Source organism: Phalaenopsis equestris, unplaced genomic scaffold (assembly GCF_001263595.1).
Source record: "Phalaenopsis equestris unplaced genomic scaffold, ASM126359v1 Scaffold000420, whole genome shotgun sequence".
Taxonomy (NCBI): Eukaryota; Viridiplantae; Streptophyta; class Magnoliopsida; order Asparagales; family Orchidaceae; genus Phalaenopsis; species Phalaenopsis equestris.
The window spans coordinates 298,591-319,543 of NW_018164861.1; the positions used below are offsets into that span (position 1 = coordinate 298,591).

At 33.5% G+C, this 20,953-nt stretch overlaps 1 protein-coding gene across 2 annotated transcripts; it reads left to right on the forward strand.

The window, feature by feature from the left end:
* The first annotated feature begins 12,465 nt into the window (after positions 1–12,465).
* Positions 12,466–14,803, forward strand: LOC110027208 (pectinesterase-like). 2 transcript variants are annotated; one of them, XM_020728540.1, is made up of 3 exons: positions 12,466–12,528; positions 12,570–13,429; positions 13,993–14,803. In XM_020728540.1, the coding sequence occupies exons 1-3, from the start codon at positions 12,503–12,505 to the stop codon at positions 14,676–14,678; spliced, it is 1,572 nt and encodes a 523-aa protein (XP_020584199.1). In that variant the 5' UTR covers positions 12,466–12,502; the 3' UTR covers positions 14,679–14,803. The 2 variants fall into 2 exon arrangements, with proteins under 2 accessions (XP_020584199.1, XP_020584200.1); XM_020728541.1 differs by having other exon boundaries at positions 12,475–12,528; positions 12,576–13,429.
* Positions 14,804–20,953: the final 6,150 nt, after the last annotated feature.

Sequence of the window (20,953 nt, forward strand, 5' to 3'; positions counted from 1 at the left end):
CATCATTGATCATTGCCTCATTTTACTCATTTTTTTCTCATAGATTTGAAGGTGGATTAATTATTCCGCTGATACTTATTAAGCTTCAATTCAAAATTTCAACTGAGTTCTTTGATTTTCATGATGTGAGTTTGGTTTCATATTTGTTATGTGAATTGTATATATTGGTGTTCGAGTCAATATTAAATCTTCATTCTTCACTTAGATAATCTATCATATATTATTTCTAATATATTGTCAGATCTATATTTCTTATTGTCTAAATTTGATTTTAATTATAAAGTAGAACAACATGTTTTTTTTATCATTTACATATTTCAATTATTTTTTACATAAAATCCCTAAGAAATACATGATATGATTGTTTGCAAATTATATCATGAGAGATCAAATCTACCAGGTAAAAATTTACAAAAGGAATTGTTGCGATTTAACACCATGACAAAAGGAATTCTTTTGAAATACTTTTTCTTTTATTTAGATTTACTTAGTTTTTGGTGATTTTTTCATAAAAATAAATCCTAGCATACATGGTTAGCTTAAATAATTAGTTTGAGGCATTTTTTAAGATATCCCCCTCCCTCACTCACTCTTGCTTTATATCTCTCTTATTTTCTTACTGAAACCTTCCCTAAATTATTTTTATTATAAATCCTATCATATCTTCTAGCTATTTTATTTATTTTATTTTAAGGGCTGGTCTTTAAACTCTTATTCACTCTTTTTATAATTTTTAAATGATGCAAATATTCTATATTTATAGTCTTAAGTAGAGTGACATTTCTCCTTTTTTTTATAGGGGATACATGTCTACATGCTAAATGATTATAAATCATGTAGTTTCTTCTTGGGTTTATCTTTTTTGCTTATACCAAAAGTATTTCATCTTGATTACCTTCTTTTGATTAAAATTTATTGCCATACAATCAATGTGTTCCCTCTTAACCATACAAATCTCTTTAATACATTTCAGATCAAAGCTAGAAAAATAATAATACATATCACAATATTGATACATCTAAAGACAATTACATCCATTTTAATCAAAATTAATAGTTAATTTTTTCTTCAATTTAAATAGAAAGATTTCAATCTTCTATAGTTAAGACGCACTTATGATCAATTATGGGAGTGAATTTCATAATTGGAAACACAAATTAATACACATATTGAATTTCAAAATTGGAAGCACAAATTAAAACACATATCCCATCAATAAAAAGAAATGCCCATGTCACTTCTATTGTGATTGCTTATTGAAGGCTTCAATGTAAAAGGCTTAGATAAGTAGAGGGAACCATACCAACATAGAAATTTTGCTAACCTATTAATTCATTACATATCTAAGCTTCCTCTTTTTTCCTTTGTCATATGCGATAAAAGAATGAGGGATCTAGCCAATGCTTCTAAATTAAGTTCAATAGCCCTCAACTAAATCATTAGCTACAAAGTTCTGATTGATTTAGTTGAGCATATGTCAAATCTTGATAATTTAATGAAGCTCTATATCCTATATGTTAGATTACATCAACCTAAAATTTTTCTTTTGACCTTTAAAAAATTTTCATGAAATTGTTCAATTACATTTGTTTCACCATTTTGATAAACTATGAATATAAGTCATTGACTAGTTTTCAAGTCCTTAATTATCCTTCTTGCTTTCCAATTATTTAGAAAAATGAAAAAAAAATCCTATCTAATAAAATCATTTAGTTCACTTAATAAACTAGTTATAATGTAAAAAACTCTGATTCATTAATTAGCACCAAATTATTGCACGCCTTTCTATTTTGTTATAGCCAATAAATCACCTAATTAAAATCATATTTTATCACCTCTACAAAACCATGTAGATTAAGTACCTTAACAGTTAATAAATTAACATTGAATAATTCCTTGCTCTCAAGAGTCTTGGCGCTTTAGTCATCACCAAACATAACCTTGATTGACATTAACATGTTAGATAAACTTGTTCATTATAAAATGTTGCTTTTAGGAGAACCCAATAAAAATATAACATTTCTAGCAAATTCTTAAGGATATTCCAAGTATAATAATCATTGCCAACTTTTGAAAACATTGACCCAAATATCATAATGACCCTTCAAAATAAAGATTATTTCACATAGTAGACCAAAATCAATAAATTATCAAAGAAGCAAGATAAGGGAAAATTGTGCTTGTGCATACCATGACAACCATGATCATAACATTAATAGTTGTAATTTTGTTAAGATCTTTATTAAGCTAATTAATGTAGGGTAATTTAATAAGTTCTTTGATGCTCCATATGAAAAAAATAATGAGATTAATTGTGATAATTAAAAGAATGTGCAAAAAATCTTGACAATCAAGCAAGTTGGTTTGAATGGTATCCTTATGATCAACCATGTTAAAGCAACTATTAGAAGAGCTAAAGCAATTAGTTGATAAATAATCAAGATGGTCTATAGCTAAATACTCAAAGCATATTGGGGTTCGTATAATACGATTTGAAGCAGTTTTAAGAACATTATTTTAAATAATACAACATAAATTATAATTAATATCATCAATAATCAAGTACAAATATGGGTACAACATAAGTTATAGTGAAACTATATTTAATTACTGGATTTTAAGTGATCCTCACTATTATGATCACATGCCTACTACATAGAAACCTTATCCTAACAAACTTCCATCCATCGGTTTAGCATATAGAATAATTTACACCATTGGTCATGAGACAAGTACACCATTAGCACAACACTAACCTTAATCTACTAAAAATCTTCCTAAGCATTGACATTAAATTACTATAACAATCAATAGTCTAGTGGCACAATTAATTATATAATTTTCTTAATCATCTTTACTAATAAAGAGAAAAAATTCGCATTTTATGATTGCCACATAACTCTTACACATTTATATATATCCAACACTTAAATTCATATCTTCGATAAATTATAAAAAAAATACCTAGGGTGAGTATATTTTGTTACAATTCTAATACTATAGTGTCTGCCTCATAAATAAATTTCAATTAGTGTTTAAATATTGTATAGGTAAATAAATTAAAAATTGATAGAATGTATGTGAATTCCCTACGTATAAAAATAGACAGTACTGCTATTGTTAAGAAAGGAACGTGCATGAACATTATCACCTCTTTTTGCAGCACAACACAATATTAACATGATATTACAAAACAGTCCAGATAATGTAAATTGTTTGCATGGCTAATATTGGAGTTGAATTCGAAATGAAATACCTTTCTTTGAACTTTCAACTTTCTTTTGGAGATAGAAAGGACAATTTAGAAGTAACTATTCATATTGCTTTCCCACTTGTTTGCATGCATGGCTTTGTCAACTTCAGGACGAAGCAGTACCAACCGTAGAACAAGTTTACGGATAAAGGACGGAGCTTTTCCATTTATCTGGCCAACGGCACCGCAGCTAATACATACGAATCACTGGCCATGAATTGGCCAACATTTATTCCACGTCGAACAACTTATTCCTAATTAAATTGCCTTCTGATTCCTTTTCTGAAACTTCAGACGTACGTGCAAGAAATAAACTTCGGACAGACGTGAAAGGAAGATGGAGTCAGAAAATCAATTATTAATTCGCTCGGCGCTTTAAAGCTGTGTCAGTCGACTTCCATTTTTACCGGTGATGTGCAGCAAGTATTGGATGAAGAAAATGGTTAAATATGATTGAACTGTAACTGTAGCATTGAATGGGTGAAAAGGAAGAAGATGTTGAGCGAGTGTCTGCACGCAACCGTTCGTCATGCATGATTCGTTGAGTTTGTATATATTGAATTCTGTGTCAGTTTAAGCTGATAATTGGTGTTATTTGTTTAATGTAGCAAAATCTGTTATCGTACGTTAAATGATGACAAGAGGGACTCGAATTTTTATTTATTTAGTTATTTATTTATATTGAGTAAGATTTAACGGTGGGTTTGACAGTCTGATTGACGAGAAATATTTGAGTACCTAAGACGCACACAGAGCTGTATACGTCTGGTAGCTTGTAGGAAGGGTATTGGGGGTTATATCTGTGTTATATCCCCTGTAACCTCTTTGTAATCTACCTATAACCAACTTGTAACTATTTAAGTTTCGTGCTTCTTTTTCATATATTTCTAATTTACAAGTATGTTACAGATAGACTACAAGGAGGTTACATGAGGTATAACGCAGATATAACCCTCAATACCCTCCTTGTAACCTAACTGACGTATGCAACGCTGTGCACGTTTTAAGTATGCAATATTTCTCCTTATTGACGGCCTCATTTTTATATGTTTTTACTATTTTAATCATTATATGTGTGGCTTTATTTGTTTTCAGAATATCTAATATAAATATAGGAAATGAATAGATATCCAAATGGAAAAACTTTTGAAGGCGACATGAAAGTAAACCAAATTAGGTGTAGAAAAGAGAAAAAAAAAATTGGAATTGAGCCCGGTAGGCCGGGGTTTGATGCTGAGGCGGCATGTCCAGTCGTTGTTTATGTATATACGTATCTAATATCTTAAACTTGATATTTATATTTTTAGCATCTTAGAGCCATAAACTTATGCATGAAAGTAGATGTTTCACTTTTAAAAAGATAATGATAAACATATTTTTTATGTAATGTTAAGTGATTTGTGTGTTATGCATCTAAATACATAGGAATTGCGTGGTAAGCATGTAAATGCCCCATAAGTTTACAAAAAAACATAAAACTACACATTACTTATTGTTGAATCCAAAAATGTACGTGAATCAAACTCAAGGATTATAGCATGAGAGGAGAGTTGAAAGGGAAAAGGAGGGAGAAGTGATTTAACTATTGGAGCTATATTTTCTCGAATGAACTGTAAAAAAAGAATAGAGCTTTCATTCTACGATAAATGTTAATTTCCTCTATTTATAGAGGATTTCGTATAATATTAATACACTGAATATGTTAAATATTTTATAAGTGATGATTCATCATCTATTCATTTTTTGGCTCAGTCATATCAGCACAGTAGGATGAGCTTGGTTGACTCAACTTAGTCGACCATCATGGTCGGTAGGGCTCAATTGGCTCAGTTTGTTCAATTGAGCTGGGTGGGCTAAAATATCTTATTTCTTTGAAGAAATTTTTTGCCCTTCACTAGTGGTTGAAGATGCTTTATGGAATTGACCATTCCCTTGGATGTGCTTTGTTGTGAGATAAGCTTCTTTATTGAGTTGTTTTCCCTTGGTTAAAGACTAGGACATCTTGCTGGTGAGCTTTGAATGGGTTGACTCACTTGGTTGGTACTGGTTAACCGTCTTATTCGATTAGCTTGGCACGACTGACTCAATGGGACTTGCAATCTCCTTACATTGGATCTTCCTTCATCATGCTTCTTTGTTCAGGGTCGTTGGATTCCTGTGAGATCTACAGTGACCCCTAAGTAATATACAATTATAAAACTAATTATGTTCTCTCATAGATAATTGGGGAATTGCCTTGAATCAAAAAAACTATTAGGCCAAGTGTCTAGTATTTGAATTTGTGTCATTCAGATTCTTCGCAAAATACTAGAAGCTAGTTAGTCTCCCATTAAATGAGTAAAATAGTTGCACACATGTTGATGTGGCATAGCCAATCTTCCAATGAATATGCGGGAAAGCTCAATTTTATTTATTATATATTTTTCTCCCCTGAATTTTTATTATTCAAATTTGAATTTAATAATGTAGCCCATTAAACATAATTTTTTTTTGGAAAATAAAAAATAAAAAATAAAAAATAAAAAACAAAGAATATAAAAATATAACCAAGCGTATTATTTCATCATCAGTCTTAAAAATGAGACTCGCAAGTAACATATCAATGCCAATCACCTTAAACTATGCATAACAGATAGGAACGAATGAGTGTGTCTCTGTGCGTCAGTGCTGATCCTGATGAGATTTAACGGTCCACAAGAAAGAGAACAATAATGGAGGACACATTGACAGGAGATTATAAGACATAATTTTTCAGCCTGGTGAAATTCTTTGAGTCAAGCCAACAATGCCAAAGTAGACTGAACTATACAAGAATGGCCAGAGACAACTAAAGGATACAAGAATGAACCACCGCTCAGCAAGAAATGAGATACAAGAGTATCTGAGTCAATAATCACAGAAGATCTCATTCTTTAACATCTCCAAACATTTCAAAGACGCCCAAAGACTCTTCATCATAAGTTAATGATCGTAGCTAAACCATATCAACCGACTGACCTATATCGGCCAAATAAACTTGGCCGACTAAAATGATTTTTCCAACTCGAATACAAATAAACTTAATTGGTAGAGCCATAAAGCAACTGGATAGTAAGCTCATACATGTGAAATACCAGAAATACCTCAATAGAACCCCACTAAAGTAAAGATAAAAATTTAACTTCACGATATTGTACTCTTTTCAATAAATAGAGAAATCATTTTGTGAATAAGAGAAGACCCACACAATTGATATACAATTGATGATATGATAAGCTTTAAATTACATATATTATAAAATGAGTATAATATAATTTTTTAAATACCTATCCCAACATAAATTGAGAATCTTGATCCTCCATTTTAATTTCTTTTTATTATAAAATATTTTGATATAATTATTTTTATTTCATAGATCATAAAGCCTCTCCTCTTCATCCCCACAAGTTACATCCGCACATATATGATATATCCCTTTCTCTTAAAAATGACATTTCAATATTAATCTTTTTTTCAAATTTAATAAAATGCTTCAAGGAAAATAAGCCTTTTTATTGACTCCAATCATTTAAATTAATTATCTTTCTTCGACTTGATTAGATTTAATTAGTAGTTGGCCTCCAACCCTAACTACGGCTACCAGCTGATCTGACGATAAGTTACCGTCGCTTCGCCAAGAGCCTGCTTTCTTCCGCTCGGCTAAATACGCTTTAAGTCTGTCGGTTTCCGTTTAGATTAAGCCCTTATCATATCAAAGAAAAATACTTGATGGTCATCAAATTATAAAAGAGTAAAGTGTCAAAATAACTCCCGAATATTTATATGAGATTAAATTAAGCTTGTATCATGACTCCAATCAGGCTTTACCACGTATACATGCAGACCCATCTTAATAAAAACAATTAATTTAATACTTAGATGAGTCTGTCTGTACACATTACGGGCTCTGATTGGGACCTTGATACAAAACTGCATCTTATGTAAATAACCAAACTCTTTTGGCCTCACTTTACTCCTAACATTACTATACCTTAATTTTTAATTATATTTTATTAGTGATTGAATACTCTTTATGACTTTAAACCCAACGTAGAAATTATTCACAATGATGCGTATTCCAATGAAATTCATTAAAGATGTTAAAAGGTGCACGGCTGAGAATTGATTTGATAAATAATTTCAGATGTTATAACTAAGATTTTAAGTTTGAATTCTACATAAATTAATTTTATATATTGATTTTGATCATATGAAATTTTTATGTGTATCCAATAAAATAATAAACTTTTGTAGAATAAATGTTTTTCAATTTATTATTTCTTAATGTAAGGAAATCTACTGGTTTTTTTTTATCCCTGGATCGAGAAAATAATATGGGTGGACATCTGTATGTGCAGATTATGATTGTATATCTCGAGCGTACGAATCATCCGCACACGTACTATTTTTCCACTAGAAGGGATTGAGAGCCCATGGTTTTTTTCAACTATTGATGTGTGCTAGAAAATTTGCGGTCATAGCATAATGGATTATTGTCCTAGCATTGCATGAAAATTTATCATACACTCTGATAAAAGAAAGTAAGCAATGGTAACAGCAGAAGTTTTTATGTGGAAAACTCGTAAAGGGAAAAAATCACGAGACCTGATCCAGTTGTAAAAATCAACTATAAGTTGGTGATTACAGAGACTCATTTTCTGACAGACGGAAAAGATTTACAAAGTCTTCTGAATTACAATGTCGACGCACGATGAACTTGTTGTAAGAAGTGGGCGGCAATCGATAACGATCAGTGGAGGCCGACAAGTGGTGGTTAATGAAACGACAGTGTCCGACGATGGTCGGTGATGATTGATGGCGATCGACAACGATCGACGGTGGAAAAAACCACGATATCTGACCCAGTTGTAAAAATCTACTATAAGTTGATGATTACAGAGACTCCTTTTCCAGCAGCAAAAAAGAGTTACAAAGTCTTCTGAATTACAATGTCGACGTGCGATGAACTTATTGTAACAAGTGGGCAGCAATGGATGACGATCAGTGGAGGCCAACAAGTGGTGGTCGATGACGGTCGACAGTGGTCGACAATGGTCAGCGTTGATTGATGGCGATCGACAACGATCGACGGTGGTAAGAGTGGTGTTGTACTACAACTTCTTCTCAAAGCTTCAAGTTTGTTTCCAAGTCTCAACTCTCCTCCCCCTCTCATGAGAGGGGTGGGGCTCTATTTAAGGAGTTTTTGGTGCAACTAATGCATAATGTGAATTACTTTGATTGCATGACTCTGAGGACTTCCCTCGATCGAACAACAACTAATTAATATTTAAGTGTCTTAATGATGTTAGAATTAAGTGATATTGAGCAAATTGGATTCGTCTTATTAAGACACTCGATTTGACTATAGACTCGTCAGAATTAACATTCGTTTAACCTTCTACATATGTTTTCAAATGTGTCCAAAAAACTTTTTAAATTTGTTTAATGGATTGATCTGGTCCTGATTTGGTTTGGATTGAACCAGTATTGGTAACATTGGGTTCTTCATATCGAGCCGGTCATTTTAATTGTATGTTTACTGAAATCTTAGTACTGGATGATAATAAATTAGGTGAGTTAGTTTAATAATTTTCTTAATAATAAATATTGGTAATAAAGCACAAGTAATCTAAAGGCATATAACGCTCAATTCCGAAACAGTTTTATCCACTAATCTCCTCAACTTAAAAATCAGTTATTTAAATAATGCAAACTGTTAGCTAAAAATATTAAAAAAATAAAGAAGGGTTATTTTGATCCTGCATATTAAGATCGCTACGTTTATTTTTAATTAGTTTCATCATATTGCCAATCCAATAACTTACTTTTAGTTCTACCTGGTGTAAATTATTTATGTATTCTATTTATATTAAATTATATCTATTATTTTTTAGCTTCATATTAATTAAATTTTAATAAAAGAATTTAAATATAATTTTAAATGTGTGGCGGTATATAAATCAAAATTATGTTAGCACGAAACTTGAGAAAATCTAACAGATCAAAACACACATGATCAAAGAGGACTCAATCAAGTGCCAAAGTACATGCCGTGTGAGTTGAAAATTTAAGTCTATCATCTCAGTTCCCTCGAAGCTGGATCTGATGTTGATCGAAAGTCTAAAGAAATTGATCGACCAATAAGGGCGACTAAGTAATGATTCTGCCAATCGACAGATGATTCCAATTTACCGGCTAAGCGAACCAATTATTATGTCGAGCGGGTTTAATCAATCTATGGATTACAAGCCACATGCGATCGAGCGATGAGAAGAGCTAAGTAAAGGCATTTTTGTTTATTTATTTATTTTCTTGTTTATGTATGATTAAATTACCCGTAGTGCCTCTACTAAAATAAGGACGAGTAGGTAATTGTACTTCTATACCCTCCCCACCTTGTCTATAAATAGGGGGGTCATTTATACATTAAATGGCTAATGCATGAGTTGTAAAAACTCTATAAGCTACCATAGCGGTCACTCTCTCTTTCTCTCTCTCATGTCATAATATATTCTTTGGGTGTGATTCACATGACAATTTGTATTCAACACGGTATAAGGATTTCGTCTAATAAAATTCTCGAACATTTTCTTAATATGTTTTTGGTTATACTTGTGGTAAAAGCTTCCTATCCTATCAATAAGAAAGGGACATTTACTTACATAAAACACAATTCTTATGTGTTTACATATTTAATTCCTAATTTTTTTATATTTACATATACAACCCTCAAATCATTATTATCACATTAAAAATATCACTATTATTAAATTTTTGCAAGTGAACACATTTTCATACAAAATTTTATAACAACAAACTATTATAAATGTTTATATATATATATATATATATATATATATCAAATTTAAGTCTTAAATATGTAAATACATAAAAATTGTGTGGTAGGTATATAAATTTCCCCCCCAAAAAAAGAGTTATGTGAAGTTTTAATGGCTAAGACATTCTAATAATTTTTATGTTGATGCACAATTTATCACTGCCATATATTATATCACAAAAAAGCAATGGAACCGTACGTCTTGGCGCGCCTAATTACTAGCTAGTTATCCCAAATTATGTAATTTATTGGTTATTCTACAATCCGTTACGGTAAAGATAAAGATAACCTAAGAATTTTAAATTATACCTATGTTTTTTTTTTTTAAATTAAGTCATTAAAAACAAATTATTAGTCATGTTAAATGTTGAATCACACCAAAAGATGAGAAGGTTGTTTCAAAGAGAGAAAAGGAAATAGAGTGAGAGAGAGAGAGGAGTTGAGTGCATGGTGCATGGTAAGGAATTGTTCTTTAAAGAATGACTACTTGAATTAATCTTTTGCCATAGAAATTACCACTCTTTTTATAGGCAATAGGGGAGTTTCACCCTGCTTTTATGGGGGCGCTAGAGAGTATTTTAGAAATCTTTATATATATCTATAAAAGCCTATAGCTCGACTATCCTATCACTCGGCTAGTTTGGATATGTAGTACTTAGGTCTCCAAGGCTTGCTCGACCAATTTTACTGAGTTGAGTAGCCAGTGGACTTTGGTAATCATTTGGCCACTTGAACTTTACTCTTTGGCTTGAGTCAATATGTCGGCTGTTTCGATTCGGCTGTCGATGTCGATTGCAGTTGACCCCTGAATGAGAAACTCATGTTATTAGTACGTGACTAGGCTATTGGGCGGATTGTAGTATACCCTATTTGACAAGAGATCCAATATTCAAGGGGTGTTTAGTGATGAGAATCATAGGTCTCCAGAGTCTTGGAGACTCCTGTGAGGTGATTTGTGATATTAGGACGAGAGTTGGGCTGGTGCCCTCTTTCAGTTTGATGGGTCTCAGCCTTTGATTTGGGCAACCTTCATTAGGTCCCCTCTGAGTATTGCTCTAAGAGGGTTTCAGCTGGTCAACCCAGTTATTTGGTCTTCTATTGATGTGATGTGGCTTTTGATCTCCCTTCGAAGAGCCATCAAAAACAGTACGTTTATCTTTTAGTTCATTAAATTTCCTTGAGATTAGTGCTGGTGCATTATGGCATACATTAATATACATTAATAATGCTATCGAACCTTATATAAACATATTTTAAAGTTTAAATCATATATATATGTATATATATATATATGCATGCATGCAGGCATGTATGTATATATTTTGTGAATATAGTTATTACTAATACGATAAAAGATACTTTTGTCTAATCATAATGTCATTTTTACTAATTTATACTACTACTTTAATAACAAACATTATTAATCAAAATTGTAAAAATTGGACTAGATGTAAAATTAGAAGAATTAAGTGTTCAAGATTTAGTGGTTCAACTGGAGCTCAACCACATAATGTAATACATATTTAAATTATGCCAATATAATTTAAATAATAAAACAATGATATATTAATATCATTTTAATTGAATAAAAAAAACTAAGTTTAGAACAACACATTTCAATGTTTTGAACAATATTCTACATAAAAAAAATAAAGACGTGATATTTTCTCTATTTTTTATTTAAAAATTTTATTTATGGTCATCCAATCAAATCCAAAAGGCTAAAATTGGACAATATTTGAATGGATTGATATTTTGAAAATATAATTGGTTCACCAGTCCGTCGGTTCAACTTCGATATTAACCGACTTAATCCGACTGGTTGTATGCAGCGGTTAAGTTTGAATCAAATCGGTTGAATTATTGATTCACAATTGAACCGGCCAATACCAATAAACAAAGGTTCTTAAAATCATCACAATACAATAAAGAAAAATCCTATTAAAATATTATCTTTAAATTATGATTTTAAATTTAAAGCAGAAAAGACTTACTAATAATTTTATTAAAAAATCTTATCTCATTATAGTCAAAATATAAAGTATTCCAAAAAAAAAAAAAAAGGCTCAGCAAGAGTTCTAAAACCTAAAAATTTCTGGAAGCAAAAAGAATAACGGTCTAAACGGTGCAATAGCTCTGGGTTGCCATCATAGACTCGGAAGTTCCCGCAAAGAGACATTCTTGCACGTCACCCGTGCTCTTTTTTTCCGTCAAATTCCAGCTAACCCATTCAAAACTAAGGACGCGCTCCAATGGTCTAACGGGCCAACCATCAATCACCTCTCTCGAACACATCATCTCCCTCCGCCTATATAAACTCCTCTTGAGCTGACGCACCCATTCATATCTCCATTAATGCAACCTCCACAACGAGAAATTTGAACTCTTTTAGAATGACCACCTCTAAGCTTTTGTCCCCATTCCTCCTCCTCCTCCTCCTCCTCCTTGCCATTACTGTAAATTCCTCCTCCTCCTCCTCCTCCTCCTTGCCATTACTGTAAAATCAGACTTCAATCCAACACTTTCCTGCGCCCAAACACCATTTCCTGAACTCTGCAATTCCATGGTCAGCACTGCTAACCTGGCCAAAGAGAATGCTAGACTCAGTCTCCGAGACACGGCGATCCGAGCAACGATAGCCAGAGCAGAGCTAGCCCACCTGATCGCTTCAAAGATTGATGCTTTGTCCTTCCACCGGACCGCAAGGGCTGGCTGGGCTGACTGTCTCGAGCTCTGCGAGGACACCATCGCACAGCTCTACCGCTCTCTATCTAACACCTCTTCTCACGAAGATTCCCAAACCTGGTTGAGCGCCGCCGCCGCCAACCAGCAGACTTGCCAAGACGGCTTTTTTGAGCTCAATTCCTCCTTCGATCTTCACTCCTCCCCATTCTTATCCTACAACATCTCCAACGCCGTTAGCAATCTGCTCGCCATTAACAAAGCAACGGCGGCCGCGAAATCCGCCGGGGGAAACAGAAAGCTGCTTTCTGACGGTGGAAGCCGATTTCCGGCTTGGGTTTCTGCGGCGGACCGGAGGCTTCTTCAGTCGTCGGCGGTGAAAGCTGATATTGTGGTGGCGAAGGATGGGTCGGGGAACTATAAGACTATTTCTGAAGCTGTGGCCGCCTCCGCTAAACAGAGAAGCGGGAGTTCGAGGTTTGTGATACATGTTAAAGCTGGTATATATAACGAACAAGTTGAAATCAAATCGTCGATGAAGAATTTGATGATCGTCGGTGATGGAATTGATAAGACCGTCGTCACCGGAAGCAAGAATGTCGTCGATGGCTCCACCACCTTCCGCTCTGCAACTTTCGGTGAGCCAAAGAAAATTATATTTAGAATAATTACATAAAGAGCACAATAAACATTGCTATTTACAAATCAAACATCTAAGATAATTTTTTAAATTATTAAATAAATAACAGTTAGTTTGGCGCGAAGCCGGCCTTCGTAACTGTCAAATTGTTTTTTTGGCTGACTCAGACGGAAATATCATAACTTCACTAATATTAGATAATTAAAAATATCTCATCTTTGGAAGAAATTTATTGTCAAAAAAGTTTTTTGGTTGACTTTTTTTTATATAATTATCTTGCTTTTTTACTTTATATTAAAAATATATTTAAAGTGTTTTTTATTTCTAATTACCTACCTAAAATTTAATATGATCCATCCTGCCAAATCCACTTGCCTTACATAAAGTCAAAAACAATCCAAAATAATATATTATATGAAAAAAATTGAGTTTTATAGTTTTAAATCCGTTTTAAAATAGTATAACCCGTGATTAACTAATCATTAAAAATCATTTATTAGAATCCATTAACATAATAATTATAATTATGATCTAATTTCTGGACCAATATAAATTATTCAGCTGTAGTTGGTAGCGGATTCATCGCACGTGACATCACCTTCCAAAACACGGCGGGTCCTCAGAAACATCAGGCGGTGGCTCTCCGATCGGGCTCCGACCTCTCCGTCTTCTACAGCTGCAGCTTCAAGGGATATCAAGACACCCTCTACGTCTACAGCCAGCGCCAGTTCTACCGCAACTGCGACATCTACGGCACCGTCGACTTCATCTTCGGTGACGCCGCCGTTGTCTTTCAGAACTGCAACATCTTCGCCCGCAAGCCCATGAGCGGCCAGAAGAACACCGTCACCGCACAGGGCCGTACTGATCCCAACGAGAACACCGGAATCTCTATCATCGACTCTGTCATCGCAGCCGCCTCCGATCTCACCGGAAGCTCCGTCAAGAGCTACCTCGGCCGCCCATGGAAGCAATACTCGAGAACGGTTATAATGAAGACAAACATAGGGAGCCTCATCGATCCCGCCGGCTGGCTCGAGTGGAGCGGCAATTTTGCTCTCTCGACGCTGTACTACGGCGAGTATTTGAATTCCGGCGGCGGGTCAAGCACTGCAGGCCGGGTGAAGTGGCCGGGATACCATGTCATCACCAGTGCTTCGGAGGCCGGAAAGTTCACCGTTGGCAACTTTATTTCCGGCGATTCATGGATTCCGGCCACCGGCGTTCCGTTCACCTCCGGGCTTTAATTTGATTGGTTATTGGCTTATTGCACTCTACCGATTCCGTGATTGATTGTACTTCCCTTCGTTTTTGTTTACTTTTTAGTGGTGTGAGTAAATCAGTTCATATTTTTATAAGGAAGATTTACGTACATATCACTCAATTATTATGTATTTACATATGCAAGGGTTCAAATTCAACAAATTCAATTTTTATGTACACATCATCTTGTTTATATATGCATGAAAATATATGAATTTTTAGTTTTCAAAGAGTTAAATTAAATTGATGGTATTTTTATATGTGAAATGAAAGATTTGGGTGGCAAAAATTAAAAAAAAAAAGTAAAATTTAAGTCGTAGATACGTAAATTCAAAGGAATCGAGTGATATGTATGTAAATGCCCGTAATTTTTATAGATGCATAACTCATCTTCATCTAATCATTTGTAAAGTTAAGGAAATAATTAATTAGTTTATTGTTTTTTATAAGAATTTTTAACTGCAAATAACTTTTAGATTTATTAAATAATTATTGGCGTTATTGTATAAAAAGTAAAAAATGGGATAAATGGAAGGGGTCGGTCAAAAGGTTGAAAAATTATTCCATACGGTGCACCACGCAGAGTTGTGTGCGGTCAAAAAAGCTCGTTGTTCGCGAACAGTTCGTGCTCGGTTCGTCAATGAGTTCGTGAGTTCGTGGAGTTCGTGTTCGATTCGTTCGATAAGTAAACGAGATGAATGTGAACAAATTTTTTTAGATATATTAATATTAGGGATGTCGAACTGACTCGTCGTTCGAGAACAACTCATATTCGGCTCGTATTCGGCTCGTTCGTTAAGAAACGAACACGCGAGAACAACTCATGTTCGGCTCGTTCGTTAAGAAACGGACATTTTAAATAATTATATATATAAATTTATGAAATTTTAAAAAATTAAATTTAATAAATTATACTATATAATAAATTAATAATAATTATATATTAATATACTATATTAGTAATATACTAAAATATATATTATATATTTATATAATATAAGTTATATAATTAATATAATATATTATTTAGATATATTAATATTAGGGATGTCGAACTGGCTCGTCGTTCGAGAACAACTCATGTTCGGCTCGTTCGTTAAGAAACGAACACGAACAGTGACTTCACGAACAATTTCAAACACGATCTTATTTCAAATAAACTAAATTTCAAACGAACTGAATACAAACACAAGCTCTGTTCGTTCGTGTTCGGTTCGCTTACACCCCTAACGGTCAACCAATAAAAAACAAACTCTCACTTAAAAAGCGGCATGAAAGTGGGTCACGCTTTAAAATTTAAAAATTTTTAAAAATGATGTTTATTAGGTGGCATAAAATTATTGGGCGGCGTAGGTACGGATTCCGTACCGAATAAGCGCTCCAAAAGGTTTTTTCTTAAAGTTAATTTTACGTCTAAATTAAATATAACTTGAAATATATATGGTGGATAAAAGTCCTCTAAGGTTTTCCATATTTATTATATTAATCATAAAATGAATTTAAGAATTTTAATATTCACTATGATTAAATTATGCTCAAATTATTTTCTGCATTTATCCTTTTACAGCCGCTTCCAATTCATGTATTATTTACTATCCATCATGAAAAGGGTTGATGTATCATATGATTTAATGGTATTTATACAATATTCTAAAAATGAAATTTATATTATTCATCTATGTAAGGTTTAACAAAGATTTAACACATGATACGTCGTTAATGTAATTTAATATAATTTAAAATTATAGTCAAATAAAACAGGAGCATTTACATACATACCACGCCAATTCTTATGTATTTATATATGTAGCTTCTAACCTTTATTTTTACATTCGTACCTCCCAGAATTTTCATAGTGAAATACATCTTTTCATGCATGAATGGTATATGAAAACATTGAGATGTACGTGTTAATAATGTAAAAAGATAGAAATTAAGTCTTTTGTACGTAAATCTTCCAATGAAATATTACTCACGTGCCAATATGCACGCTTCGAAATGAACTTTAATTACCAAACCATCTAGCTAATGGACTAATCAAAACATTAGTTTATATATATAGATATATGTGCCGCAAGCCGTGGTATGGTGGTTGGCGCTTACGACATGATTCAAATGAGTTTTTAACAGTATAACGCTGGTTCTGAAGAAGATTTGGACAGCATTCAGCCAAGACCTGTAGCCATCACGTTGACTCGAAACCGATGGGCATTATGCTTCCACGTACCATATTTTGTCAAATTCCAGCAAATCCATTCAAATTTAAGAAAAGTAATCCCAAATCCAACCCTTTAACTAAGTTGATTTATGTGCTAACACTTAGTTTCCAAATGTCTCCATCAATCAGAAGGCCAACATATTTAAGGAATTCTCATGACCATCAGCACGCTGTATTGAGGTGAGAGCATGAACGGGCCAAGTATGTACGACGAACCTCCATGAGAGCTAATGGATAAGAAGGTAAAAGAAGTCCCATTAGCCTAATACCTAATGATTCAGTTGACCAGATAACAAGTCTCCAAATCATAGCTGGAGGCCGACCGGGTGTAGGGTACACCCGAACCAAGGACTAAGGTCAATCTAGCCGAGCAAAGGCATCGACCTATCTGTCATCACAAGCGGACTCAAGGGAAGAGTTTCCCTTGAGTCCGCTGTTTGTCAGCCATCTCGCTAACTAGAATTGACAACAAAATACCAGCAAACATTCCGAAGGATCGTCTCGTCATGAAATGAGCTATCTTTTGAATTACAGTGATTCACTCTCTGTTCAATAGTCTAGTTTTGTTATGTCGACAAGAATTATTCATCCAGAGATCAATAGTCAATAGCAAGAGCCGACAAACAAAACCAAACTGATTGATTGTAATCTTGCCAACCCGAAAACTATCAAAGGTCGACCGATAACTCTGATTAGGCACATTCGAACGAATATGTCTTGTCAAACCAATGCCACTGATTTTAGCTGAGCGAATCAGACGGTAGCCCAGCCGCAGACCCATACATATAGAATACCTAAAATATCTTGTAATGTTTTCATTAAAACAGTGGCAAACATGTAATTTCATATATTATACTCCTCAATAAATAAAAAAATTATTTTATAAGAAATAGCCAATCAACATTCACAGACACATAGCACTTCGACGAGGCTGGGCTAATTATCACCGCATTTAACCTTATCGTCGATTGGAAGTGTTATCTGCAACGGTTGGTATATTCCGACCACCACCTCATTAGCCACAGTTCAAGGCTTAAGCTTCAATTTTATTTGAGTTGTTTGACTAGTTATTATTGTAATTTATTTAATTATTTTATAGGATTTTTATGGTCTATTTACATTTGTTATTGTCAATTATTAAAAGTTTAAAAAATCAATATAAAGAAGATTGTAGTTTTTATTATAAATTTTATTGTCTGAATAATTTTTTAAAAAAATGGATTTAAGAACTGTTAGTTTAATAAATAATGAATATTTAAATATTATATGTAAATTTACTTTATTTATTTTTAAATGTAAAATGTAAATTTAAATACTCATTTCTATATGAAATATAATAGCTAATTATTCAATTATCACAAATATAAAATGAAAATTCTATATGACCACAAAGTAATATGTGTCATCAACAAATTTTTATCAAGCATGAATCGTTGCATTTTTTTATAAAATAGCTTCCAAATTCAAATCCAAGATCATCTGGGCCAAACTGCAGTAAGTTTATAATCAAATTGACCTTCTCAATAAGGCAAACCCAATGACGTCAAAATTTACTCAATCTTGGTCCAATCATAAGTAGATCATGTCATTGAAGCACAATTGACAATTTTGGATCAACAATTGAATTAGTCAAATAATCTTCAACTTTAACATATTTATAGCGCTGCAGGAATGTTGGCAATTAACATCTGTTTTAGCATCAGAAAGTTTTTGACGCAAAGTTTGTGTCGAATATAAGTCTGATTTCTAGTGAAGCTTATTATTGACGGTTTCGCATCGATACTTTGTGGACGCAAATCATTTGCATCGAAGTTTGTGTTGAACTTTTTCGAAGCATTATTTTTTACTTAATTGTGTCATCACATCGGATGATACTGTCAATGCTAATTTTTTTGCATCGAAAAAAGCTTATGCACATGCCCTAAAATTCTATTCTCTCACATGCTAGCCTTATTCTAGCTTCTACGATTAGATTGCTCTCTTAGGCCTCGGTGTGACGACTCTTCACCATCGAGTGTCCGGCGACTTTGGGGCATTTGCACCAGCGATTTCGTGACTCCAGCGAGTATTCATTCTCTTTGACTTTATATCCAAGCTAGGTAACCTTCTTTTATCAGTTAGGGCCTTCCTCTTCTATTTTTTTCGAAAAATTTATATTGGATATGTAATGCCTAAGAATAGAGTGATCCGAATAAAAATATTTTAAGTTTGGGTGTTAGATATGCAATACATAATTATTGAGTAAATGTGTTTAAAAATTGAAGGTTAGGTGTTAGAAATGTAGTACATAAGAATTGAGAGGTAAGTATGCAAAATTTGAAGTTTCGGTGTTAGAAATGTAAAACATCAGAATAGAGTGGAATGTATGTAAATTTTGAATGTTTGGCATTGGTAGACATGTAATACATAAGAATTGAGTGGTTTGTGTATAAGAAAATTGAAGTTTAGGTGTTAGATATGTAATACATGAGAATTGAGTGGAATGTATGCAAAAATTGAAGTTTAGGTGTTAGATATGTATATAATACATAAGACTCTAGTGAAATGTATATAAAAATTTAAAGTTAAGTGTTAGATATGCAATGCATAAGTAGTACATAAGAATTGAGTGGAATGTATGTAAAAATTGATGGTTATGTGTTAGATATGTAATACATAAAAAATGAGTGGTTTGTCTGGAAAAAATTATAGTTTAGGTTTTAGATATGTAATACATAAGAATTGAGTGAAATTTATGCAAAAATCGAAGTTTAGGTGTTGGATACATGTACAAAAAAATGTGTCAGCATGAACTTGAAGGGATTCAACAGTTTAGGACTGAAGAGTACGATGAAGGTTGGCCCACTATCAAGAGGCTGTGAGGCTCGTTTGACCGACTAAGCAAAGCCATATGAACAAAGCCAGCAAGGCTAACACCAGCCAAACTATGAAGCGAACATGAAGACGACCATATGATTAGAACCTAAACCATTTGGCTAAAAATGAGAAAAAAGGGCATCTGAGCCAACCACTACGATAAAGCCAATCTGACGTGATAGTCTGTTATCCTGATCCAGAGGAAGGTCTGATTTCACATTGTCTTCAAACATCCCAAGGATGCCTAGAAGTCACTCACTAGTTATCAAGGATTGAAAACCAAACTTGATCAGTTGATCAACCCTTGTCGACCAAGCTTAGTGGACGAGTTGATCCCATCCACTCACATCGACCAACCTTAGCTAACCGCTGAACCTGCCAACCTAAAGCCAAATAAGCTTAGCCAATCAAGCCAGAAAACAACTAGAGAATAAACCCATACAGGTGAAATATAAAAAAAGCGCTTTAATAGAAACCTCTTTAAAGTAAAGGCAAATATAATATCATTATTGTACCTCTCCTCTTTAAAGAGGGGGTTATTTTATGAATAAGATACAAAATATTACAGTTCACTTTTTTTTTCTCTATCTCTCTCTTCTTACGTACACTCTATTTCTTGAGTGTCATTCACAAGCGAATCATGATTCAACATCCTAAGAGATGCAGTGAACATGGATCATGTCACAAACAAAAAGAGAACTAACCCAAGGAGAAGAACCAACAATACAGACACAAGCGGCATGAAGTGCACCAAAGAGTTTGTACCCAAGCAGTTTCAGGATTTGAATGATCAAATATCGAATGTCATCCGAGATGTGTTGACTCATGGAAGAGATCATCACCCCCTAGATGAAGATCACCCAACGACGGATGAGTCCTCCATATTTGGAAATAGAATGTGACTCCCACTTCTTTGATTTTGTTTGATTGGCACCGATCGATCGACATTTGTTCCGGCGCACTGATGAGCCTCGTCAGTCTAAGGATGACTTCTCTTTACAAATCTATGAGTTTGAGCCTCTAGAACAATCTAAGATTCCAGCCCTAAAATCATAAAAGTGGTGGTCCGATCCAACTAACCACATAATCTCGTATGAGTCAATCGTGTGCTTGTGATGATCACTGATGCACTGAAATACCATCTTTTATTTAACACGTTGTGGGAGTCATCCACCGAGAGTAATC